Consider the following 26,853-nt stretch of genomic DNA (forward strand, 5'->3'; position numbering starts at 1 on the left):
AAAGTTTACAGAGAAAAAAAAAACAGCATTTGGTATTATAAAACTTTATCAAGTATGGAAGAGAAAATTCCAGGACAGGAACTGGTCCAGCGTCCAGTTCACTCCCCCAATTCAGCAATCGACTCTTTCTGATCCCCTAGTCCCGGCCATCGACCTGAATTATGAAATCTTCACTGTAATCCTCTGCTTCTGGTAACATCTTCTCCTACCAAGGTTTTGTGCATCTCTCAACTTTGGTAACATCTTCTCCTGCCAAGGTTTAGTGCATCTCCCAACTTTGGTAACATGGCCAACCACAGAGGGTTTTGAGTTTTTTTATTAAGTTCCAGACAAGAAATTTGAGAAAAGAGTTTCTTTTAAATATAACGCACAGCGTACGGTAAAAGAAGCTACCAACTGAGAGGGTTAGGAGTAGCTCTACATGTGAAGTTGGCATACCAAAAGTAAATGGCCCACTTCAAGTAAAAGAAAAAAAGAAAAAAAAGAAAAAAGAAGACAAGATTTACAATTTTTTTTTAGTTACAGCCTTATCTAAATGCTGCATTTTTTCACAAAACAGTTTCTCCAATCTCAGGGTAGGATCATGTTGGTAAGCCTAAGTTGCTTTTCAAGAGGCAGGTGGTCCTGCAAAGAACTACAGATGTGATGCAGTGTCCAAAATGTATCTTAACAAGGCAGGCTCTCGCTTGAATCTTTTTTGCCACTTGAATAAAATGGTCATCTCCTTGGACTATATCTGCCTCTAATATCTGTGTGATGTCCAAGGCAGTTACTCAGAATCAAATGAATTGCAGGGTTCAAGTTCTGTAACGAGTATATCATAGAGCATTCCATTAAATTCAATCCTAAGGAACCAACTTCCACCTAATTTATATTCCAATAAAACAGAGGAAAACATGACATTATTACTTTGGAAACATTAACCAATAAAAGAATTTTTTAACCTGAATTAGATTAACTTGATATCAGCTTTTTCCTGAAGTGGCCAACTGAAACAGATACTTGCTTGAGGGAATAACCCCTGTAGGAACAGATTGACCTTTACACAAAGTTTCATATTGATAAGCTTTTAAAGTCCATGATTCCAAAAGTCTTAACTTGTTTTATAAGATTTTCCCTGTAGGAATATTTATAATAATAGGGATAGAATTTTCGAAATTCCAATCAACCGGGTGTATTGTGTCGATTTTAAAAAAAATATATATATATATGAAAATGCCTGTTGATTCCTTATTAAAACCGTCTCATGAACCCACTCACCTATCGTTTTAATAGGCGAATAGACCAACCCTTAGAACATACTATAGTCCCAAGTGGCAAAGAGTACATTGAGTTGCCAAACCTTCCCATCAATGTGAGCTATTGGGGAAGATCGGTCTGTTAACCCTAAAGTAACTTTTATCTGTTGAACGATAACCCGTTAATTAATGTCAAAATAAATATATGATTCACATGTTTAAAATAATTTATTGAACTCCTTTGATCTGCATATACAACTTGAGAACCATTTTTGACTGTGGCAGAAGGAAGGCTAAAGGGACAGCGTGTCTATAAATAAAAATGTTTGAAGGGAGGTTTGTCACACATGGATATCTGGGACATAGACGTGCGGGGAGTGTACATAAAAAATACAGCCACTTGTCTTGTGATAGAAGGTTCGTGGTTGATGGGTGTGTGTCTGCATAAGAATTAAATCAAAGTATGTTGAGGACCATTGCATATCATCCGCGTATAAACAACGGCAGTATAAGAAAAAGGAAGAATGAAAAAAGCAAATGCATTCACTTGTGTTGTTTTTGGCGTCAATGGCCCCTATGGTCCACGCAGTTGACCACTAATACTCAGCCTTTTGCGATTAATTAAAGCCATACAAACAGAAATCTCAAGTGGTTATAAGCATATTCATCTCCTCAGTTAGGAGTTAGGAGTAAGGAGTTAGGCCTGGATTCAAAGAAAAGAAAAGAAAAGAAAGCTTGAATGGGTGTTGAGAAGATGCAGCTAGGCAGCAGAGAAGAGAAGAGGTGTGAGGAGGTAACATGGGGAGGGTTTGCGGGAGAGCTAAAGAAGGTGGGTTGCTTGGCAGCGCCAATGGTGGTAGCAACAGTGTCACAGTACCTTTTGCAAGTGGCGTCGGTGGTGATGGTCGGACATCTGGGTCAGGTTTCGCTGTCTGCTGTGGCCATTGCCACTGCTCTCACCAATGTTACCGGCTTTAGCCTTCTTGTAAGTCTTCTTCTCTTCTTAAACTCCTGTCATGAAAGTATGTGTTTGTCTTTTTGTGCTATCTTTGGTTCGAGAAAAAAGAAAAACAACACAAAAATGAATTTCTCATATTTTATTTTATTATGAAAAATAAAAAAATCAAATATAATTAAAATTATTAAAAAATTTATATATTTTTGAATTATTTAATAAAAAAAGTTCAAAATAATACATAAAAATAATTTATTAATTTTAAATTTATTTTTTATTTTTCTTTATTTTTCCTTTTTATTTTCTTTCCCCACATCAAACTTTTCAAAAACCAAACGGAAGCGTAATATTATTTGATAGGAATGGCTGTTTTGTTTGGAATACCACCAACTTGGTAAAATTCACCTGAATTCTTAGTCACACAGGGCACAATCAACCTAAAATTAACTGAGTCCATAAGGAAGGTGTTTCAACAGTAAGTTTTCAGGGCAGCTTCATTGGTTGGACCTTATTGTTTAGTATAGAAGCAAGAGGTAAACTTTTGTTGTTGATGTTCAACTAAATGAATATCAATTTATCAAATTCAGTATATTCTGATAATTAACTTTGTAATGGTTCACACAAATGAAGAGCCACAAACTTAGGCTGTGTCTAAGAACTGAGAAATGGGCAAAAAAAATAAAAGAATATAAAAATAAAAACAGCTTAATTTCTTTAGCAAAGTCATCCATTTTTCTCTCCCTTTCCTCAGTTTTTCCTGAGAATCAATTGCTGGGATATTAGTGGCCTTTAGTTTGCTTGGAATGAGAGACTGAGGTGGGATCTGTACTCTCGCTTACAAAAAGGAATCACTTCCTTCATGGGCTTGATTCCCCTCACATCCATCCTCAAATTGCTCAACAATTAATTTGTCCTACTATATATGCAATTATTACAGTAATTAACAATTCAACAACAACAATTCATCTTATAAGTCCAGAACAACTAATTAGTTGAATTTTATGCATGGCAATCAGTCAGGATTGGCAGGTGGATTGGAAACTCTATGTGGGCAAGCTTATGGAGCACATCAATATGGAAAGCTTGGAATCTATACTTACAGTGCCACCATTTCTCTTGCTTTTGTTTGCCTCCCAATCTGTCTCCTGTGGATCTTCATGGACAAATTACTCATTCTCATAGGCCAAGATCCTTTGATCGCACATGAAGCTCGCAATTACTCAATTTGGCTTATCCCTGGCCTATATGGCAGTGCAATTCTTAAGCCATTGGTCCGGTACTTGCAGACTCAGAGTTTGATTTTTCCAATGCTCATAAGCTCCTTGATAATTCTAGGTTTACATATACCAATATGTTGGAGTCTTGTATTTAAGTTGGAGCTAGGAAACGTAGGAGCAGCGGTGGCCATCAGTATATCCAGTTGGTTGAATGTTGTATTACTGGTGCTGTATGTTAAGTACTCTTCAGCCTGTGAGAAAACCCGCATGTCATTCTCTAAAGATGCTTTCTTTGTTATGGGAGAATTCTTCCATTTTGCTGTCCCAGCTGCTGTAATGGTTTGGTAGTTTCTTCTTTCTTCCATTGTCAAGACAGTATGGTTTATGGTTTTTGATATTCTTTTTCCCTTCTTATTTGCTTCTTATATTCATGGTTGTAGCCTTAAATGGTGGTCATGTGAGCTGCTTACTTTGCTGTCTGGCCTTTTACCAAATCCAAAGCTGGAGTCTTCAATTCTTGCTATATGGTAAGTTAGCTTTTCCATCTATATACGCACTTAAATTTCCTTGATTGATCGGGGGTTTTTAATGCAATGCTTCTAATTTGGTCAGCCTTACTATCACTACATTGCATTTCACCATACCATACGGGCTAGGGGCGGTTGCAAGGTATGCTCTACACTAGCATCCTCATGCATGTTCTTTTAGGCTATATTTGGTTCTTGAAAAGAAAAAAATGCTAAGAAAAATGGATTTTTCATACTTGTAGTACTCGAGTGTCGAATGAACTAGGAGCTGGAAATCCACAAGCGGCTCGAGTGGCTGTTTGGGCAGTAATGTTTCTAGCAATCATAGAGACTACTGTTGTAAGCACAACCCTCTTTTGCTGCCGCTATGTTTTGGGATATGCTTACAGCAGCGACAAGCAAATTGTGGACAACGTTGCAGTAATGGCTCCTCTGATCTGTCTCTCCATTGTCATGGACAGCATACAAGGAGTTCTTTCTGGTTAGTCCCCTGCCTCCCTTGCACTTTATTCTCCTTGATTTGCTTCTCACATGCATTCAAAAGCTATGTATGTTTTTTTTTGGTGGGCATCAGGAGTCGCTAGAGGAAGCGGGTGGCAGCATATTGGAGCCTATATTAATCTTGGCGCATTTTATGTTGTGGGACTTCCTGTGGCTATCATACTGGGCTTCGTTGTACATTTGAAAGCTAAGGGACTTTGGATTGGAATAGTAACTGGGTCTGTTGTACAGTCAACTCTTCTTTCTATTATAACAGGTTTCACAAATTGGAAAAAGCAGGTACTAGTCCAAATTTTACACTTCTCTTCGAAATTTGTTAATTTTCTTTTCCACTTAATGCTTTGTCTGGTTCTGGAATGACTTGACATTTTTATGTGGATATTGCAGGCTAACAAGGCCAGAGAGAGGATATTTGAGGGGCCATCTTCAGTAGAGAATAGATCAGAATTGAATGAGCCAAAGAGAATTTCTGATGAAGTTGTGACAAATTGAGTTGGAATGATCGTACTATTAGTTTATCAATTAATTTACTTCTAAATTACTGTTTTTGATAACAAGAATTAATATTCTTTAAATGACCAATAACCTTTTAATTAAACTCATAAGAAAGACAACAAAAATCTCCTCTTCCTTCAACTTCAACACTCTTTCCTTGAAAGTCTGAATATACTTCTTATTTAACTTAAAATCAGATCAAATAAAAACTAAAATATTTTTCAAATATATTAAAAAATTAATCATGATTAGAGGAAAAAAGACAAGGGTAATCCATTCTCTTTTGGGTCTCTTTCCAAAGAGAATGTTGAGAGTTGTCCAAAAGCCTGAAAATCTGTGAGGGCTACTCAAGCAACAACTTAGCTAGATTAAGATGCTGAACTTAGTAAAGCTTGTACCTACTACAATTACCCAAAGGTGCATAGGGAAAGTAATAAGAATTTTTATTTTGTAATAATAACTTGTATACTATGTTTGTTGTTAAGCTCTAGTTTGGGTACTAATCTTTTTTTTTTTATAGTGTTTTTAGTATAATTTTAGCTTTCTTTTACTTAAGAGTGATGAAAACATGGAAGGATAGATGTTAGAAGACTTGCATTTGAAATGATAAGTTGGAATTTAGCTTGGAACTCTTTCAGGAGAATGCAAGATTGAATTTGAAAGGGCCTAACATGCATTGGAAGTCTAGTTTGCATTCATTTGCAATTGAGAATTCAAAAAGAATGGCTGAAAATAATGCACTTTGAGAAGCTAAGGGAACGGGAAAGTTGATAGGCAAAATGATTAGGTGTCACCAAAAGTGATCAATCTTCCTTGAAGAACAATTAATCATGATTGAGGTTTGTTGCCTTGATAAACAATCAAAGGGGTAATAGTTACAAAGCGATGAATCATCTTTAGGAAGCTATTTATTGTGATCATGCATGTTGTTTTGTTGAAGGCCAGACTAGAAAATGTTAGCTACAAGGTGATCAATCGTCCTAGTAGAACAATAAATTAATTATTCCATCTAATCATTTATTCCCATAGGTTCATAGTTTTGGATGTTCAACAACTATTTCGAAGGCCTATGTCAATGTGGTAATATAAGTTTGAATTGCTATTCGAACCTAGCGAAAAGAAGCTTTTCTTAATGATTTCTGCAACCACTTTCAAAAGGCCATGTAAGATTGCACTTCATAACTTTGAATGCCTATGTGAAGCTCAAATCAAGGGGATGTTTAAGGCTTTGTGAGAGAGATTTCAAATAGTAATTTAAGTTGCTCTTTGAAAATGTTTATGGGTGCTTTTACGGTTGGAAGATGATCACATGCATCATACAATTCATACTAATTGGTTTGTGATCATTCTAAACCATGTTAAAGGCTGCCATGGGTGAATTTGGATGAGTATGGAATGCCTTGAGTTTTGAATTTGATGAAGAATGGAGTTTTGATCTTTGGCAGAAGATGTGAAGATGAATTTGTTTCATTCTTTCTTTGATCTAATATGTAAGGATATCTAGTTACACAAAGCATCCCAAGCCTTGGATCTTAAGAGTGCATGCAAAATTTATCCTAGGATTCTTTAGATCTACACAATGGAAACAAATAAGCATTTAAAAACTTATATCCAAAGATTAGGAATAATAAAAAAAACTTGTGATCTGGATGTTCTTATATCAATTCCAGTTGATGAAGAGATGTTGTGGATCTTGAAGACCAATGAATCTTCCACTCGATGACTCTTTTTCCTAGATCCTAGCACATGAGGAAGGTTGATTCCTCTCTAAAGGGGATGAAGGCTAGGGTTCCTCTTTCTTGAAGAATGAATAAGAGAAGTGTTATAACCCTAAACCTAAAAAGGGGATTCATATAAACTCACTTGTGGGCTTAAGTGGGTTGAACTCATCTTAAGCTTGGGTCACTTAATCTAGCCACTAGTTCCTAATTAATTAATTAGCTAAATCTAGAAAAACCATTATAAGCTCTTGTTCAACCTTATGTATGTATCAAAATGTTCTTATGCACACATATGAATAAAGAACCCAAACATCTTTAAAATAAAATGTCAATAACAAATATGAGTTTGAGCGTGGACTTGTGACCCATTGAAAAATATTAGTTTCCTTATAGTCCTATTCTAAAGTTGACTCAATATCCCACTGTAAAGAGTTAATTCAACTCTACTATCCTATGATATTAAAGTGAGATACTAAACTTGACTTTGTGACCTATTATCCACTGTATGTAACCTCTTTATGAATGAGTGTTTGTAATATACTGAATGATCAGAAAGTATAATGCATGAATAAGATAGATAAAAGTGAAGTTGGAATCATATTATAAATCATAAAAATCATTTATTGTTACATCATGCCATGCTTTAATGCACTTAAGTCATGTACAATGCAAGAAATGTCAAGTTTGAATGCTTGAAAAGTATAATGCATGAATAAGATAGATAAAAGTAAAATTGGAATCATATTATAAATCTTACAAATTATTTATTGTTACATCATGTCATTCTTTTAAGGATACTATCCTAACAATCTCCCACTATCCCTCAAAGCAGACTAGGAATACATCTAACACCTATATTATCCTTATGACCATCAAAGACTTTGCTTAACAAAGTCCTGGTGAAAAGATCTTCCATGTTCTTTGTAAAAGGTATCTTCTCCACGGCTACATCACCTTTTTATATTATCTCATGAATCGGGTGGTACTTCCTTGCAATATGTTTACCCTTTTGGTGGTTTTGCTTAATAAAGTCTTGGTGAAGGGATTTGTCATGTTCTCCATAAAAAAGGTATCTTCTCCATAACTATATCACCTTTTTATATTATCTCATGAATCAGGTGGTACTTCTTTGCAATATGTTTACCTTTTTTGGTGGTTTCTTGGTTCTTTAAAGTATGCCACCATTCCATTATTATCACAAAATAGTGTCATAGGTGGTAGAACAAAGGGAACTACCACAAGTCCCATGAGGAATTTCCTAAGAAAAAACAAATTCCTTTGCAAAGTCAAAAACTGCAACATACCGAACTTCAATAATGGAGTCAACAATATAGGATTGTTTCACGCTTCTCCAACTAGCAATTGCACTACCTAGAGTAAACACAAAACTAAGGTAAACTTATGAAAACCTTTATTAGACTGAAAGTTTGAGTTTGTGTACCCAATAGTTATCGTTATAGAACACAAGCATATAATCCCTTGTTTCCTAAGATAGTTGGGTATATGCTTGATTATTGTCCAATGCTCTAGTGTTGAATTAGATTGATATCTATTCACCATTCCTATAATAAAGCAAATTTCGGTATAGTGCAAAGCATCGCATATATAAGGTTACCCACCATAGAAGCATAGGGTAACTTTTTCATGTGATATTTTTTCTCAAATGTCTTAGGGCATTGATCCTAAGAAAGAGGAGCTCTATGCTTGAAGGGTAACAAACTCTTCTTGCAATTGTGCATTACATACTTGACCAAAAGCTTATTAATGTAGGTGGTTTGAAATAGCATAATCTTCCTATTCTTCTAGTCCCTAAGGACCTTAATCTTAAGAATATTTTACGCTTCTCACAAATATTTCATTTGGAATTGAATAGACAACCAAATCTTGATTGATGACAATAACCTTACATCATTCCCAATGAGTAGAATGCCATCAATATATAAGATCATAAATACAATCATGTTTCCCTGCACCTTCTTGTACACATAATGCTCATTTTCCTTTTATTTAATGTTAAAATTTTAACCACTTGATCAAAACACTTATTCTATAAGAGGGATGTTTGCTTAAATATGTAAAAAAAAAAATTAAAAAAAATGGAAAAACATTGCTCTCCACTTAAATATGCAAGTGTTAAAGGTATTAATTTCTAATTTTAACATTTTTTAATTCATTTGTATTTCAATTTTTTTTATCAAGTTTTAAAAACAAAAAACTAAAGGTAGGCTACCAAACAAAAAAAAATAAAAAATAAAAAAATCAGAATTATTTTTCAAATTTTAAATTTAAAAACAAAATTTGAAAGAAAAATTGCAACAAACATATCAAGGTTTCTTTAAATATACTCTCATTCTAAATATTTTTTAAAGTAGAATTGCATGAAAGATTATTTAACTTAATTTTTATTTTTAAAAATATTAAATATGTTTGATGATTTTAATGTATCTTTTATTTTAAAAATAAAAATTTAAAATAAAAGTATTTTTTTTATATTGTTTATCAACATGTAGAAAAAAATGTCTTCTTTAGTAGTTTTTCATTGCGTTTGGAAGATTTTTCGATGCTATTGGTTTGATAAAAAAAGAATAAGATACATATGAATCATGAATGTAATTTTTCATTTAAAATTAGTTTTAATTTTTTTTTAGTATCTTATTTTTTTAGTTTCTCCTATCAAATTGTAAAAAGAAAAAGTAAAGTCATCATGTTTAATTTTCTTTAATAAGAGTATACAATACATCGGATGTCAATTTGTTTTCATTTTCGTCTTAAGAAATCTTTCATAACATGTTTCTTTAGGTTATGTTTGGTTCTTGAAAATTTTGAGAGAAAGAAAATAGAGAGAAAAATATATAAGTTTCTTATTAATTTTAATTATATTAATTTACTTTCTTTCATATTTTTTTTACAGTAAAATCAAATATGAGAAAATCATTTTTTTAATATTTTTTTCTTTCCATAATATTTTTCAAGAACCAAACATAGCCTATTTTTTTATTATTAATTTACATATTTTTCGTTTTCATCTTATCATTTATCAACCTATTTTATTTGAATAACATTACAATCAAATCTAAGTTTCTTTCCAACAAAATTTACACATTTTACTCCATTTAAACATGTCTATTTATAAGCACATCATGGAAAAACACATGGGCTGGCAAGAATAGCCAAGCCAAACACCAAAGCTAATCACCTTATCTATGAATTTAATTTTTTTTTAATATTAAAGAAAACCACGAGAAACATGGGTGGTTGATTAATTTCTTATCCTTGATATTAATTTCATTTTTAGTATTAAAGAGATCCATTTCAAAAATTTGTTTTATGGATAGTACATATGCAGGATGATGCAGGTAAATCAAGGTAAAATTTTAACATGCAAAAAAAAAAAAAAAAACATAAATTGAAAATTGAAAAAAAAAAAACTTGTAAGAACCAACAAACCAAACAAATTAAAACTCCAAAGAGGTGGAGAAGCAAGATGATCAAGTTGAAAATGATGCGGGAGTTGGAAGAGTAAGAGTCTATTTAGTAACTGTTTTCTGTTCTCCTGAATAAAAAAACAAAAAAAAATATTTGACAACCAAATATTGTTTTTTGTTTTCTATTCTTAAGAACAGAAAACAAAATATTTTTAGGAAACATATTTTAATTGTTTTATGTTGTTTTTACTTGTTTTTTAAGGTTGTTTTAAAAAATAATTATATGAACACATAAAATAATTCAAAATAAAATACTAGACATAAAAATTATTTAAAAACAAGTTAAAAATATTTTAGGTTTTCAAACAGACTTTTGTTTTACAAAACATCATAGAATATTTTTAAAAAGTTATTCTTAAAAACTGTTTTTCAAAACTATTTTAGAAAACAATTACCAAACAGGTCCTAAGTTTACTTGATGACTTATTTTGTTTTATTTATATAATAAAAAGTAATTTAATCATTTTTCTATTTTCCTTTATTTTAATAATCACACAATTCTACTATTAATTTTTTTTTTCATTTTCCATTATTTTGTGATATTATTTGGCTATGTTTATTGATTGAATAGAATATCTGAAGATATAATTCTAAATAGAATATAATACTCTTGGATATTATATCCTTTGAAAATAATATTTTGTATATCATATTGAATGACATATGTTATATCATACTTTGAATATTTCATATTTTTTTTATAATATAAAATATATTGTGTCTCACAATTTGCTATTAAAAAAATGTAATTTCTCTCATATTTAGTACTATTCCGAAATTGTTCTACAATTTATAAATTATTTCTTAATAATATTTATGATTAAAATAATTACAATTTATATTAAAAAATTATGTTATGTTGCTTAATATAAAAAATATTTTGTATATATATTAAATAATATTTTATATTAGTATTTTTTTAATGTTATATTATTCATATATTTTTAAATAATTTTTTTTTATTTTTAAAAATGGGTGATATAAAAAAATTGAGAAAAAAAATAAATGAGAGGAATAAATTTATAATAAATATCCCATTGTTTTAACTTAGAATTATCATATTCCTATGGATTGGATTAGTTGTATCATCATTGAATATGAGATATAATAAATGATAGAATTATAACTTATTTTTTATCATATCTTATCTCATCCCGCACTATACTCAATTAACTAATCACAACATGATATAATATTTTATAATCAAGGGATTTAAATATGAAATGAGTTGTAATCTTTTATGGATACAACTATGATAATATAAATTAAGTATATACTTGGATATACTTTCTATTTCTTGTTTTTAAAATAATCTTTTTATATAAAAGTAAAACATATTATTAAAAAATTTAAAATTTAAAATTTAGGTTAGTAATAATTGTTTAATACCTCAAAATTTTTAAATAATTTTTAAAATCTTTATCAGTTGTTTTAATTCAGCATTTTTTTAATTAATCACATGTTATGGCATGTCAGAGGTTCACATGCACTCTTTCATCTGTCCAGATCTTGGACAACTGAAGCAGTGTGACAGTGTGTAGAGCAAAAAAATGGAGATGGGTGGCAACATGGGGGAGTCTTTAGGAAAGAGCTGAAGAAGACAAGTCTGTTAGCAGCACCAATGGTCATGACCACCCTTTTGCAGTACCTTATGCAGGTGGTATCACTGATGATGGTGGGACACTTGGGTCGACTTCCACTCTCTGCAGTAGCCATTGCCACTGCTCTCACCAATGTCTGGCTTCAGTCTTCTTGTAAGTATTCTTATCCTTTCTTGTTAGAAGTTATGTATTCTTCTGTTTGAACAACTTTATAATTTAATGGAAAGCAGTCAGGAATGGTCGGGTGGATTAGAAACTCTATGTGGGCAAGCTTATGGGGCCCAACAATATCACAAGCTTGGAAACTATACCTACAGTGCCATTATCTCTCTTGCTCTGGTTTGTGTTCCCATCGGTGTACTGTGGATTTTCATGGACAAACTACTTATTCTCATAGGCCAAGATCCTTTGATTTCGCTTGAAGCTCGCAAATACTCAGTTTGGCTTATCCCTGGACTATTTGGTTGTGCCGTTCTGAAACCAACTGTTCGTTACTTTCAGACTCAGAGTTTAATTCTTCCATTTCTGATAAGTTCATTGTTCTTTGTTTCCATGTACCTATTTGTTGGATTCTCATATTTAAGTTGGAGTTGGGAGATATAGGGGCAGCAGTGGCCTTCTGTCTGTCCAACTGGCATAATGTGATATTGCTTGGCCTTTATGTGAAGTACTCTTCAGCATGTGAGGCAACCAGAATGAAATTCTCAAAAGAAACTTTTCTTGTTATTGGAGAATTCTTCCGTTTTGCTGTCCCTGCTGCTGTAATGGTCTGGTAATTTCTAACTGCATCTTGGTTTTTGATTTCCATTTTCCCTTTTCGTTTCCTAAACTATTTTCCATTTTGGGCTCATGGATGATTTGTCTTAAATGGTGGTCATGTGAGTTGATTACTTTGCTGTCAGGCCTTTTACCGAATCCAAAGTTGGAATCTTCAGTTCTTGCTATATGGTAAGAATTTGTTTTTCCATGGATCGGACATTTTTCCTTAGAATGTTTCCGAATATTTATGATTGCTATTTTATCAGCCTCACCATCACAACATTGCATTTCACCATACCATATGGGCTAGGCGCAGTTGCAAGGTATGCTCTAGAATGGTGTCTTTGTGACTGCACATCCTTTTGTGTGATATAAAGTATGCCATATATCCCTCTATACTAAAAATAAGGCATGGGATGTTCTGTAATACCCGGGTCTCAAATGAACTAGGAGCTGGGAATTCACAGGCGGCTCAAATAGCTGTTTGGGCTGTAATACTTCTAGCTGTTATAGATGCGGTTACTGTAAGCACAGTTCTCTTCCGCTGCCGCTATGTATTGGGAGAAGCTTACAGTAATGATAAGCAAGTGGTGGGCTATGTTGCAGTGATGACTCCTCTTATTTGCATCTCCATCATGATGGACAGCTTACAAGGAGTGCTTTCTGGTTTGTTCCTTGTCTTCTTTCATGTATTCTTACATGGATTTCTAAGGTAGGAGACCAGTCCCTAATCATTTCTAAGTTATTCATGTATGCAACCAAAAGTATGACCATAGAAGAGGCTTAGAACTAGAATTTGAGATGATGATACCTACACTTCTAACAACCTGAACTGCCTTCTCATTTCTGGTTTTGCCCTATTTTCTGGTCAGTACTCGGTCATTCATCATTGAGTTTGCTTCCAAAATGCATTGAGAAACTAATTTATTTCGTGGCATTAGGGGTTGCTAGAGGAAGCGGACAGCAGAAAATTGGGGCCTATGTCAATCTCGGTGCATTTTATTTGGTGGGAGTTCCGGTAGCTGTCATCCTGGGCTTCGTTCTACGTTTAAAAGGGAAAAGACTTTGGATTGGAATAGTGGCTGGTTCTGTTGTACAAGCGACTCTTCTTTTTCTTATTACTGGTTTCACAAATTGGAAAAAGCAGGTTACTAATCTAATATTCTAAATCTCTTAGAAATTTTCCTTTCATTTTGCACCTGATGTTTTGTCTGGCTATTGAGAAAGGCTAAGGGAGAGAAAGAAAGATAACAGGAATCTTACAAATACTTGGAATGGGGATGGTGGTTACTATAAGTTTTCAAATTATAACTTATTTTTGCTATGGTATCTGAAGGGAGTTGAACCAAGTTTCAATGGTGAAATTTTTATGTGGATCCTGCAGGAAAACAAGGCAAGAGAGAGGATGATTGAAGGGGCATCTTCAGCAGAGAATAGATCGAATTAAATTAAGAATCCAGGAGGAAAAAAATTATCAAGTGTGGAAAAATATGTCGAGATTAGTATGAGAGGGGTCTTAAATTTGAATTGTTCCTTTGTGAATCAATTTCATTTCAAGATGTATGATTGAGATTCCATATATAGCCCATGTACATTTATCGGTAAGAGAGCATTTCGATTCAATTAGCTTATATTGAATGGATGAAATTACCCGGAATATTCTGGTCATTTTCAATATTATGCATGTTATATATGTCTGGAGAGGGCTAACCAAGTAGGTGGTCTTAGTTTAAAAGATATGTATACTTCATAATCTACACGGGCTAACCAAGTAGGTGGTCTTAGTTTAAAAGATATGTATACTTCATAATCTACACCTTCCAAGTTACAAATCAAATGACTATAAATCATAATTTTAGTATACCAGGGGTATATAGAAAGAGAATTGATGGCCAAGAGGCATCTAAAATTAAAATTTTGTCACTAATAGAATTATATAAATGATAAATGAAGTTGGGATTGCTTCTGATGTATATAGGAACGAATGGTTCATATAAGGGTATCAATTTGTGTTGGTGGGTCATATTCGTGTCGTGTCAAATTCTAAATATTTTATTATATAGGCTAACTCAAACCCGATATAAATAATAATTATGTTAAAAACATAAATGTGAGTGTTTAGCTAGGTTGGCAATTTCGGACAAAATTCCTAAGTGTCCCCTAACTCAGTTTTATAATTCTTATTCGGACTTGACTTTGAAGATTAAGACTTTGCTAAGAGGTCGATGTATGTAGCCGAGTGTGTGGTGATTGAATGTGAATCAACCCTACTTTTCATCTTTAAAAGAGTTAAGAAAGTTGGGAGAAATGTTTTTTGATGAAAGGTTTTTATTCCCCTGTTTTTAGATTGATCTAGGTGCAAAGCTAGATCGGTCTAACTAACCTGTTTTTAAGATGAATTTTCAACCCTTGGATTAAGGGCTTCATTCTCATTTAAAATCAAACTTTCTCCCCATTTTGAGGGTGTTTGCCTCCTAAGAAAATCCCATAAGTTTTCCAAGATTTTTTTTTTTTAAATGGATTTTCTAAAAATGAACATGGGTTGATTTTTGAAACATTCATATCTCATTCTCTTGGTTTTGTGAAAAAACCCATTTTCTTCTTGTGTGGATTCCAAAAGAGGCCGAGATTGAGCTTGGTGTGGACTCCAAGTGTGCTTTGGAAGAAGAAGGTGAGAAGTTGAAAGTAAAAGGTATTAGTCAAGTGGTCCAGGAATGATTGGTTGGTTTGAGTTAGGTAAAACCTTATATTCAGTTTTTATTCTTCATAGTGGATGTTTTCGATCAGTTGTAGGCTCGTGGTTTTTTTCTCTTTGGAGGTTTTCCACGTTATAATCCGGTGTCAATTGTCTCATTGTCTCTTTTTCTCTTCTTAGCATCAGTTTTTAGTTTCAACAATTTATTATAGTTTTGATTGTCTACTATTTGATTATGAATCATTTTTAAAGTTGTTTCAGATTGTTGATCATTGATATTTTAAGATATATTGATTTTGTTTTTATCTTAATTTAGTTTAAGTTGTTTTGAGTTTGGAAGTGTTGGATCATGTGCATGTGAATTGCATTTTAATATTGTTGGGGAGTGTTGTTGCATTCATATATGCATGTGATTTATAATTTGTGTTTTTGAGAATGTGTGAAGAGAAGAAAAATATTAAAAAATTTTAACGTTTTCTAATTTGAGTTGAGTGTTTTAAAAAAAAAAAAAAAATTAGTCAAAACACCTATTCACCCCCCTCAAGGTGTATTCCACTATTGAGATTTACCTTTACAATTGGTATCAAAGCAGATTTTTAAAGCAAAAATTATTTTCGGTCCTTGAATCTCAATCATGGAACCTTATCAAGAGGAGGCTTCCATTGGGAGACCACCATTCTTAACCGGTGAAAATTATTCTCATTGGAAAATGAGAATGCAATATTTTCTCAAAATGTAAAGTGAAAAAGTTTGGAATGTTGTTGAATTTGGTTGGTCTCCACCTAAGGTGTTGGATATAAAAGGTAGACCAACAAATGTTATCAAGTCTAAGTTGGAATGGGATAGAGGTGACAATGAAACTAGTGAGAACAATGTTAGAGCCATGTATTCCATCTTTAATGCCATTAGCATGGATGAGTTCCGTAGGATAGCTACATGCACTTCGGCTAAGAAGGCTTGGGATATCCTCCAAGTGACTCATGAAGGAACTAATGCTGTGAAAGTGTCCATACTTCAAATGTTGACCTCTAGGTTTGAGACAATTAGGATGGAAGATCATGAAAACTTTGGAGAGTTTCATGCAAAACTGATGGACATTGTGAATTCTAGCTTTAATCTAGGTGGGCTCATCCTTAAGTCCAAAGTGGTTAGAAAAATTCTAGGATCTCTTCCGGAGAGATTTAGAGCAAAAGTTACCATCATTAGAGAGTCTAAGGGTGTGGATTTCTTGAAAGTAGATGAACTTGTCGGTTCACTCCAAACCTTTAATCACCTAGGAAATCAAAGGGCATTGCCTTGAATGCCATTAAAGAGGAGTCCATAGGTTCCAAAGGTGAGGGTGATGAGAAAATGTCGGATGAAAATTTTTCTAGATTTGTTGGAAAATTAAAAAAATACATGAAGTTCAGGAAATATAAGAAGAAGTCTAAGGAAAATGCTAAAAAAATGGAACAATTCAATGGGAAAATCAAATGTAGAAGACAAAAAGAAAGACAAAATGGTCAAAAAGAACCTTGAGATTGAGTGCTTCAAGTGTGGGGAAAAGGGGCACTATGCCACTGAATGCCCCCTCAAAGAAAAAAAATGAAAGAAAGCCATGCAAGTCACTTGGAGTGACATGGAATCATGTCAATCAAGTGAAAAAGAATTCAATGCAAGTGAGGAATGCACTAATTTCATAGCCTTTATGGCAAGTGTCATTGAGGAACCACTCAAGAAAGAGGTTCTTAGTGAGTCTTGTGAGTCAAGTGACTTTGATGGTGATTAGATGAGTTTCGACTTTGCATATGAGACTTTGTAAAAGGAGTGCTCAAGTCTCAAATAGGAACAAGTTGAGTGGAAGGCTTCTAAAAGGAGTTTAATCAATGAGATTAAGACTCTAAAGGGAGAAAAGAAGTCTTTGATTGATAGGATTGATTTTCTTGAGAATGAACACTTTGACATGAAGAAAATGTGTTATGAAAATCAAATGTTTAAGAATGAGTTGAGTCTTAGGAAAGAAGAGTCACACCCTAACTCTAAAAGACTAAGTGATTTGATTAATTTAGGAAGAAAATCATTTGACAAAAGAGGCTTAGGTTTTGTTGATGAAACTATCGCTCCAAGTAGTGGTGAAACAATTTTTTGCCAAGCCTTGTGAAGGAGTGCTCCTTAAGAAAACTCTTTCTAAACTGAATCTTCATTGAACTCATTGCACTAAAATGGGACACACTGTTGATAAATGTTATGCTAGGATGTTTGAGAGTTTCAAAAAAAAGTTGACCAACCTAGTGAATGAATCATTCACTTTGAGAAATAGGTTGTTACAAGGAGGCAAGAGATTGTTTAATAGAGATTCAAATGTCTCTCATCATAGTGGTTTCCAAAGAAGCACTCCCAATGGAATGACCAAAGTTAAAAGTGTCAAACAAATATGGGTGAAAAAGAACGAACTTAATTGCCTTGTTGTTCACACTGCACTTAGGTCTAGTGAGTCACACTCATGGTACTTTGATAGTGGTTGTTCACATCATATGAAAGGTAATAGATCATTCTTCACTAATTTCACTGAATTTAATGGAGGAAATGTGACTTTTGGTCATGGTAATGTTGCTAATGTGAAAGGGAAAGACATAATTTGTGCTCCTAGGATCCCTAACCTTGAAGAGGTCTTATATGTGGAAGGATTAAAAGCTAACTTGATTAGCATTAGCCAAATATGTGACTAGAAGTTCAATGTTTAAGTTTCACAAAATTTATGTAAAGTGTTTTATTTGAATGGAAATTGTGTGATGATTGGATTGAGTACTTCAGATAATTGTTATGTTGTTTGTCAGAATCTTTCTATTTTTTCTTTTTTTTCCCTTGTGTGTGGTAGTTTAGAAGTTGAATCAATCGATTTGTGGCACCGTAGGTTGGGTCATTTAAATTATCATGACTTGATGAAGGTTACTAATAATGAAGTCATCAAATGGATTCCTAAGCTTGGAAAACCCTCTAATCCTATTTGTGGTACTTGTCAAAAGGGAAAACAAACTAGGAGTACACATAGAAGAGTTGATGAAATTTTGACCTCTAAACCTTTAGAACTTTTACACATGGACCTCATGGGTCCAAAGAGAACTGAGAGTTTAGGAGACAAGAAATATATTTTGGTGATGGTTGATGACTATTCTAGGTATGCATGGGTTGCTTTCCTAAGAGATAAGAATGAGTCATTCATAAATTTCAAGGACATTGGTTTGAAAATTCAAAATGAAAAGGGGTATCCCATTGAAAGAATTAGGAGTGATAGGGGAAGAGAATTGGATAATTCTAATTTTCTAGAATTTTGTCATTATCTAGGAATCAAACATGAGTTTTCCGCTCTTAGAACACCTCAACAAAATGGGGTAGTTGAGAGAAAAAATCATGTCCTTCAAGAAATGGCCCGAACAATGCTAAATCAACATGAACTTCCTACACATTTTTGGGCTGAAGCCATCAACACAACTTGTTATACTTCCAATAGAATTCACTTATGACCTCACACTAGGAAGACTTGTTATAAGCTGTGGAAAGGAAAGAAACCTAGTGTGAAGTACTTTAGGGTGTTTGGAAGTAATTGCTATATCTTGAAAGATCATAAAAATCTTGGTAAGTTTGAGTCCAAAATTAAGGAAGGGATATTCCCCCAAAAGTCGGGCATATAGAGTGTACATTTTGAGTTCAAAATGTATAGTATAATCAATCAATGTGATTGTGGATGATCTAGGATCAAGGTTAAGAGAGTGTGATGATGATAAAATTGATGTGTCAAAAGAGATTGAATTGATTGAAGAAAAATATGAAGATGAAAAGTTAAGTGAAGAGGAAGAAAATAAAGAAGATGAAGAAAAGAAAGAAGATAGGGGGAGAATTGAGCCATCAAAGAAAAATAAGTCAAGGGTACCTAAGAACCATCCATTGAGCAATGTGATTGGAGACTATGAGGATAGCATGTTAACAAGGAGACAATCCAAGCTAAATAAGATAAGCTATGTTTGCTATACCTCTCAAATTGAACCAAAAAAATGTTGAATAAGCCTTGAAGAATGAAGCTTAGGTAGAGGCTTTTCATGAAGAGCTAAATTAATTTTCTAGAAATGAAGTTTGGCTCTTAGTACCTAGACCAAAATATGTGAATGTCATTAGAACAAAATGGATTTTCAAAAATAAGATGGATGAAAATGGTGTGATTGTGAGAAATAAAGCTAGGTTGGTTGCTCAAGGATTTAAACAAATTGAGGGAATTGATTTTGATGAAACCTTTGCTTCAATTGCAAGACTTGAATCCATTCGAATACTCTTGGCTATAGCTTGTGTATGGAAATTTAAATTGTTTCAAATGGATGCCAAGAGTGTCTTTCTTAATGAGATCCTCAATGAAGAAGTGTATGTGGAACAACCCAAAGGGTTTCAAGACCCTAGGTATCCAAATAATGTCTATAGACTTAGAAAAGCTCTCTATGGTTTAAAACAAGCTCCAAGACCTTGGCATGAAATACTCACATCCTATCTTCTTAAGAAAAGATTCATGAGAGAGTGAGCTGATCAAACATTGTTCATTAGAAGAAATGATGAAGTGTTCTTGGTAGCACAAATATATGTAGATGACATAGTGTTTGGCTTTACCTTTAATGAGTGTGCTTTAGATTTTGCCAAAGAGATGAAAAGTGAGTTTGAAATGAGCATGGTATAGGAATTTACCTACTTTCTTGGTTTCCAAGTGAAACAACTCAAGGATGGGATTTTCTTATCCCAATCCAAGTATACAAGGGAACTTGTCAAAAAGTTTGGGCTTGAGTCAATCAAACACTTTAGGACACCAATGCCTACCAACCTAAAGCTAAGTATGGATGAATCTAGAAAAATGGTAGAGGAAACATTGTGTAGGAGCATGATAGGTAGCCTTTTATACCTCACTACTACTAGATCGAACATAGCTTTTAGTGTTGGAGTGTGTGCTAGATATCAAGCATGTCCTAAGGAATCTCATCTCATAGCTCTTAAGTGCATTATTAGGTACATTGCTGGTACTTTAGAGCTAGGCATTTGGTATGTGTTTGACACTCATTTTGATGTAGCTTGCTACACTGATGCTGATTGGGCTAGAAATATGGATGATAGGAAAAACACTTCAGGTGGTTGTTTTTATATAGGAAATTGCTTGGTTGCTTGGATGAGTAAGAAACAAAACTCTATTTTATTCTCCATAGCTAAAGTTGAATGCATTGTCGCTGGAAGTTGTTGCTCTCAACTTATATGGATCAAACAAATGCTGAGAGACTATGGAATAGATCAAGGAACCATGGTTGTGTTTTGTGACAATACTAGTGCCATCAACATCTTCAAGAACCCCATTCTTCACTCTTGAACAAAACACATTGACATTAGGCATCACTTCATTCGTGACTTAGTTGAAGACAAAGTTGTGTCCTTATAATATGTTCCAACAGAGGGTCAAATTGTTGATATTCTCACTAAACCTTTGGATGTGTCTAGGTTTGAATCACTTAGAAGATCCACAGGTTTATGCACACTCAGTTGACTTTCTTTATATCTTGTCTAGGTCATCTTCTTACGTATCTTTGAGCCCTAGTGGTCTTCTCAAGTTCCTAAATGTCATCAAGTTGATGTTCTTTTTGTTTTGGTTCAATCTTTTCTCTATTGTTCATAAATTTTCTAAAATTGCTGAGTTCATGAGAGTGATTTGCTTATTCTTTTGTTTAAAAGTTAGATTGACTCATAATGATCTTAAAAGCTTCAAGATGTCTTTATCTCCATAGCTTGATTGATAAGCATGATATTGAATCCTTGCTATTTTGATTTGATTAGATAAACCACAAAAGGTTAGCTTCATTTCTTTTAAGTGAGTAAAAGCTCATGGTTGAACCTTGTGATTGCATAAATGGTGAATAATGCTCTTTAAAGTCTAAATGTAAACTTATACCTATTTAATGAGCATTAAAGAGTGAGTAATGTCACCTAGAAATTCCTTGAGCAGTTGAGATGATCGTTCCTTGATTGTTTGCCCTCTCTTTGAAATTAAGTATGAAAAAAAATGGAAAAGAAAAGAAAAGAAAAAGAAAATATGAAGTTTCTTGGAATGGTTACGACTCATTGGCAATGTTGCAAGAGTTAAAAATCCTCCATTGTGAGAGTGGGACATCCCTTATGTTGTTATATTGTAAAGGCATCCTTAGAGATCCTCAAGTTATAAAAATAAAAAATAAAAATGATCTTAAGCATAAAGCCTATATCTTTATATTCCTTTTAATGCTAAATTTGAAAAGCAAATGAGGTATGAACTTTGTTAAAGGGATGTAAATGGGTCGTATTAAACATAAATCTGGCCAAGAGAGGTAAAAATTGACTTCTTGGAACATTACCTTGAATTTCTCTAGGAAAGAAGAGTATCTTGAAGATGATTTTTGTCTCATGGATAGATATATGTTCACAACTGGAAAGAAATTAACATTTTCACTATTTTATGGTGTCATAGGCAAGTCTTCTTTGAGCTTAAGTTTACTTGTAGAGTGTTGATAATCATTTGTTTTTTACCTATTCATTTGATATATTTGGAAGGTTCTTCAATCTATATGTTTGTTAATTTTGTCTATTGTTAAGTTCTTGGAAGCATTTTTGTTCAATATGAATCAATTCTAACTCATTGATTGAAAGATAAGTATGTCATCCTATTGTATCTCAACTTTGGTGGATCAATTTTCAATTTTTTGAAAAGCTTTTTGGTATGTTTCTTGTGTTGTTTTCATCAGTTTTCGCCTAAGTCATTTTTCAATAAGGTATTGATCGATCTGCTGAATTTGTGGATCAATTCACTGTGTGCATAGTCTTGTGATCGAGAGTCCTTGAACGAATCGTGGATTGATCCACCAAGATCGATACCACTTATTCCTTGTCTCTCTCACACTTAGCCATTTTTTTTTTCAAATTTGGCATGTTCAAACCCGTGTGACTGTGTATCACCGAGAGCTCACGATCAAAAGATGGATCAATCCACCAAGATCGATTCCACTTATGCACTTGTGAAAATTTTCATTTTTGCCCCCAACTGGTTATACTCATGGTTTAATGGATGAATGGTATTTTTGTAATTAAAAGTTACAAAAAAATTGAAAAAGTCAAAATCTCCAAATCAATTTTTCCCAATTCATTTCTTTCAAAAGCCCTAGGCCTTTTGTTATAGAGAAAAGAACTTCTTTACTTTGTGTTTCTCTTTAGCCATCATCGTTGGTCCATCATTTTGGCCACTACCTCCGAAAGTTTCCACTTTTGGAAACCTTTGTCATCGTATATCCCTATCTAGTAAGCATTTCAAGTTTGGCCAATCCTACCAGACAACCTAGTCGAATAGCCTTGAACTGTTGTGTTGTTCAGCTCATATCATCGGCCTGTGTGTCTTTTCTTGGTGCGTCGATGCTGTAAGAAATTGCCTGCTACATAGTCTGTGCTGGCTAGGACCTTTTGTGCCCGTCACTGGACTGTATCTCGTGCAATTGGGATTTTGTTCCAGCCATTGGAAATTCTGATAAGCCTTTAGGACTGGGTTTTTCACAGTACGTTCAACAACTCATTTTACCCTTAGAACCATTGTTTTGAACAACACGTTTAGTCTAACTACTTTCATCGACTTGTGCTTTGGAATTTGTTGTCGGTTAGTGTTCCATCTATTGTTGCCGACACCTTTTTGATGAGTTCTTCTTCTTGCGCCTGTGTCTTCTCTGTCACAGGATCTCTTTTTCGACAACCACTACTCCTCTGTATACAGGTTTGTCATTTTCCACTAGTCTTGTGTTTTTGGAAAGTGTTTGAGTGGGCATTGGGTCTTCCTACTCTACTAATCTTTAGAGTATGTGTTTTCAGAACTATGCCTTCGAAAAGTCATGGAAGCAAAGCCCCAATTAAAGAGTCATCCTCTAAGATCCCAAAAGGTGCTCGAGATGAGAATTTACCCATCAATCCACCTATTTAGACTCCCAATATCCCTAAGGCTCTTGTGAAAACTTCCATAGATGGGATTTCTTTTAATGTTTTCCCAGAAAAATTCTATAGAGGCTTGTACACCAAGGTTTATCGTTAGAGGTCTCTTGTTCTTGAGAGACAGCTTCATCTAGAATCATTTCTCGACACACCAATTCCAACACTATTTGTACAACTAGGTTGGCTTCCTACCTCTAGCATGCTTCACTAGGATTATGTGTGCTCCCATTGTCCATATGTTTTATTCGAATATTATTGGACATCACTTGGATGAGTCCCACTTAAAGTCAAGTATCTTTGGTATTGTTGTTAAAGTCACTCCAGAGGTGATTGCTGAAGTCTTAGGCATCCCATTGGTTGAAGCACCCTTTGTGAGTGAATTGGAAATCACCTCTGAGTTGTTGCATAGTGTCTATTGACTTATGGGGAGAGGTTCGAGGTCAACTAGGCTCAGTTGTACACACTGGTAGCATATCTTGTCCTACATGGGTGTTGGTGACTTTTCTAACATTCTCAATTTATCCATTTTCTCATCGGGCAGATATTTGTAAGAAAGGTTGCATTCTATTGTCCCGACTTCTTCATAGGGAACCCATCAACCTAGCATCTTGCATTTTAGATGAGATGATTGTTCGAGAAGATCCTTCCGTGTCTAAAAAGAAGGTTATTCCCTTTGGCATTTTAATCACAAAAATTTGCTAAAGAGATGGGGTGGAATTTCTTGTACATTCTTCATTCTCAAACCAATGGGTCCCATTGATACCTCACCTAGGAATTGAAGTCAGGGACATATTAAGGGTGCCCTTGGTTCTAAGAAAAAAGTGTGTCATTGTAGAACTAAGATCCAAATTGGTGAAGTTGACTTAGATTCAAGTGCCCTAACTCAACTTTGTGCTAGGTTTGATGCATTGGATGAGAAAATTTCTGCACAATCCACCTTGTTGTCTGAGCAAATTTCTCAACTCCACTCTCATATTGAGAAAGTCTTCTCACTAATTGATGGACAAATGCTTTGCAACAAGGATCAACTGCAAGCTCTTGAAGACTTTGTCCATAAGCATCTCCCTTAGTCATGTAGCAACTAGTTATCTTTTTGGATAGCTTTCTTTTGATATCATGTTCAATTTGCTAGTCTTATATACTTTTCTTGTTTTAGACAACTCTTTGTCTCATTTTGGGACAAAAAAAGAAAGACATTTTACATTTTACATGGATATTGATATGGCATGTAGTTGAGCATGATAGTTTTTTTTGTGTTTTGTTGCTTTGGATATTTGATATGTTGATCATGATCACATTTTTGTGTATTTGTGGATATTTGACATGGTTTTGGACTTATGAATGCATATTGACTATCTTTAGACAAGTGATTTTTGTGGATATTTGTGTGTCAATTTATTTGAAACTTGTGGAAGTGTCTTGGTAATATGTGTAGGTGCTACTAATGTTTTTCCTATGCTTTATTTGCAGGTATTGTAGTACCTTTGGTGAGGTTTTGAGTGATTGAGTGAACTAGTATGAAAGTTGGGTGGGGCTTACTCGTACTCAATCGTGTTGTAAAGGGTTTTGTCCCAAAATCGCCAAAGGGGGAGATTATGAGTGTTAAGTTAGGTTAGCAATTCCAGATAAAATTCCTAAATGTCCCCTAACTCGATTTTCCAATTCCTCTTTAGACTACTTGACTTTAAAGATTAAGACTTTGTCAAGAAGCTGAGGTATGTAGTCGAGTATGTGGTGATTGAATGTGAATCAACCTTGTTTTTCATCTTTAAAAGAGTTAAGAAAGCTAGAAGAAATGTTTTTTGATGAAAGGTTTTTATTCCCTTGTTTCTAGATCAATCTAGGTGTAAGGACAAATCAATCCAACTAACTTGTTTTTAAGATCAATTTTCACCCCTTGAATTAAAGGCTTTATTCTCATTTAAAATCAAATTTTCTCCTATTTCGGGAAATAGAGAGAACAACAACCACGAGAGAGCTTTTCCTTTCTCCCCATTTTGAGGGTGTTTGCCTTCTAAGAAAATCTCATAAGTTTTCTAAGATTTTTTTTTTAAATGGATTTTCTAAAAATGAACATGGGTTGATTTCTGAAACATTTATCTCTCATTATCTTGGTTTTGTGCAAAAACCCATTTTCTTTTTGTGTGGATTCAAGAAAATGTCGAAATCGAGCTTGGTGTGGACTCCAAGTGTGCTTTAGAAGAAAGTGAGAAGTTGAAAGTGAAAGGTATTAATCAAGTGGTCCGGGAAGGATTGGTTGACTTGAACTAGGTAAAACCTTGTATTCAGTTTTTATTTTGCATAGTGGATGTTTTTTTATCTCTTTGAAGGTTTTCCACATTAAAATCTGGTGTCAATTGTCTCATTGTCTCTCTTTCTTTTCTTAACATCAGTTTTCAGTTTCAACAATTTATTATAGTTTTGATTGTCTACTATTTGATTGAATGATGAAGAGAAATGACTATGAATCATCTTTGAAGCTATTTCAACTTGTTGATCATTGACATTTTGAGGTATATTGATCTTGTTTTTATCTGAATTTAGTTTAAGTTGATTTGAGTTTGGGAGTGTTAGATCATGTGCATGTGAATTGCATTTTAATATTGTTGGGGAGTGTTGTTGCATTCATATATGCATGTGATTTATAATTTGTGTTTTTGAGAATGCGTGAAGAAAAGAAAAATATTCAAAAAAATTCTAAGGTTTGCTAATTTGAGTTGAGTTTTTTTTTTCTTTTAATTGGTCCAAACTCCAATTCACCCCCCCTCCCCCTCCCCCGTCTAGTTGTATTTTTACTATTGAGATTCACCTTTTCAATAAACTAAAATGCTTCCTAATTATTAAATAGGTAACATGCGGTGTAACCCATTTAATAATCAAATCTTCCTATTTAATAATCATGTTAAGTTATGTATTATATAATTCCATAGGATTAATATTTTAACCAAATATATTTATGATTCAATTAACCTATTTATTTAAAAACAAATTTAAAATAAGTCAAATATGAGTTAAATAATTTAAAGTTATAATTAAGTTAATCAATAGGATTATTAAATGATTCAATTCAGATCAAATTCGTGTTATATAACTTAAAACCTACTTATTTAGTAAATGAGTTATGCAAGTTGATACGAATATAATCCAAACTCAAATATAATCAACTTAAACTCGAAAAAAACATGTTGGGTTCAAGTCATATTAGCAAATCCTATGAAGGAGACAATGGTGAGACCAATTACGCTTTCTCTATCTGCGAGATGATTGGAGATACATATAGCAAGTTGCCTTAGGGTTGGTTTAAATCACAACGTTACAACTCATTTTAAATCATATTATTATGGTCCATTCACATGAATACCTATTTTTATATGCCACATCAACAATATAAAGTAACCCAATCATAGAACAAATCTATGTAAGTGTACTTGTTTGAAAGTCTTATTGAATATGAACAATGTGTACTAAATTATGAACCTCGCTAATAGACATTGTATAATATACGTATACATTAATAATTTTCAGTTTAATTTCGTTTATTACTGATTATTTAAATGGAAAATCATGGACCGAATTTATTTAATTCGGTTTTATATTTACAAAAATGTAATTTTTAGAAAATTTGTAAAATTTGATTAATTGAGGATAATTCAGTTCA

At 33.5% G+C, this 26,853-nt stretch overlaps 1 protein-coding gene and 1 pseudogene across 1 annotated transcript; both read left to right on the forward strand.

Moving 5' to 3' along the window:
• The first annotated feature begins 1,727 nt into the window (after positions 1-1,727).
• On the forward strand, positions 1,728-5,007 carry LOC100242777 (protein DETOXIFICATION 12). Its single transcript, XM_002265897.5, has 7 exons — positions 1,728-2,223; positions 3,210-3,754; positions 3,851-3,937; positions 4,023-4,079; positions 4,180-4,418; positions 4,512-4,717; positions 4,826-5,007. Exons 1-7 carry the CDS (start codon positions 1,978-1,980, stop codon positions 4,928-4,930), a joined length of 1,485 nt encoding a protein of 494 aa, XP_002265933.2. The 5' UTR covers positions 1,728-1,977; the 3' UTR covers positions 4,931-5,007.
• Positions 5,008-9,994: 4,987 nt separating this feature from the next.
• LOC100247925 (protein DETOXIFICATION 12-like) lies at positions 9,995-13,946 on the forward strand (annotated as a pseudogene).
• The last annotated feature ends 12,907 nt before the right edge of the window (positions 13,947-26,853 follow it).

The sequence above is a fragment of the Vitis vinifera genome, chromosome 14 (genome assembly GCF_030704535.1).
Source record: "Vitis vinifera cultivar Pinot Noir 40024 chromosome 14, ASM3070453v1".
NCBI lineage: Eukaryota > Viridiplantae > Streptophyta > Magnoliopsida > Vitales > Vitaceae > Vitis > Vitis vinifera.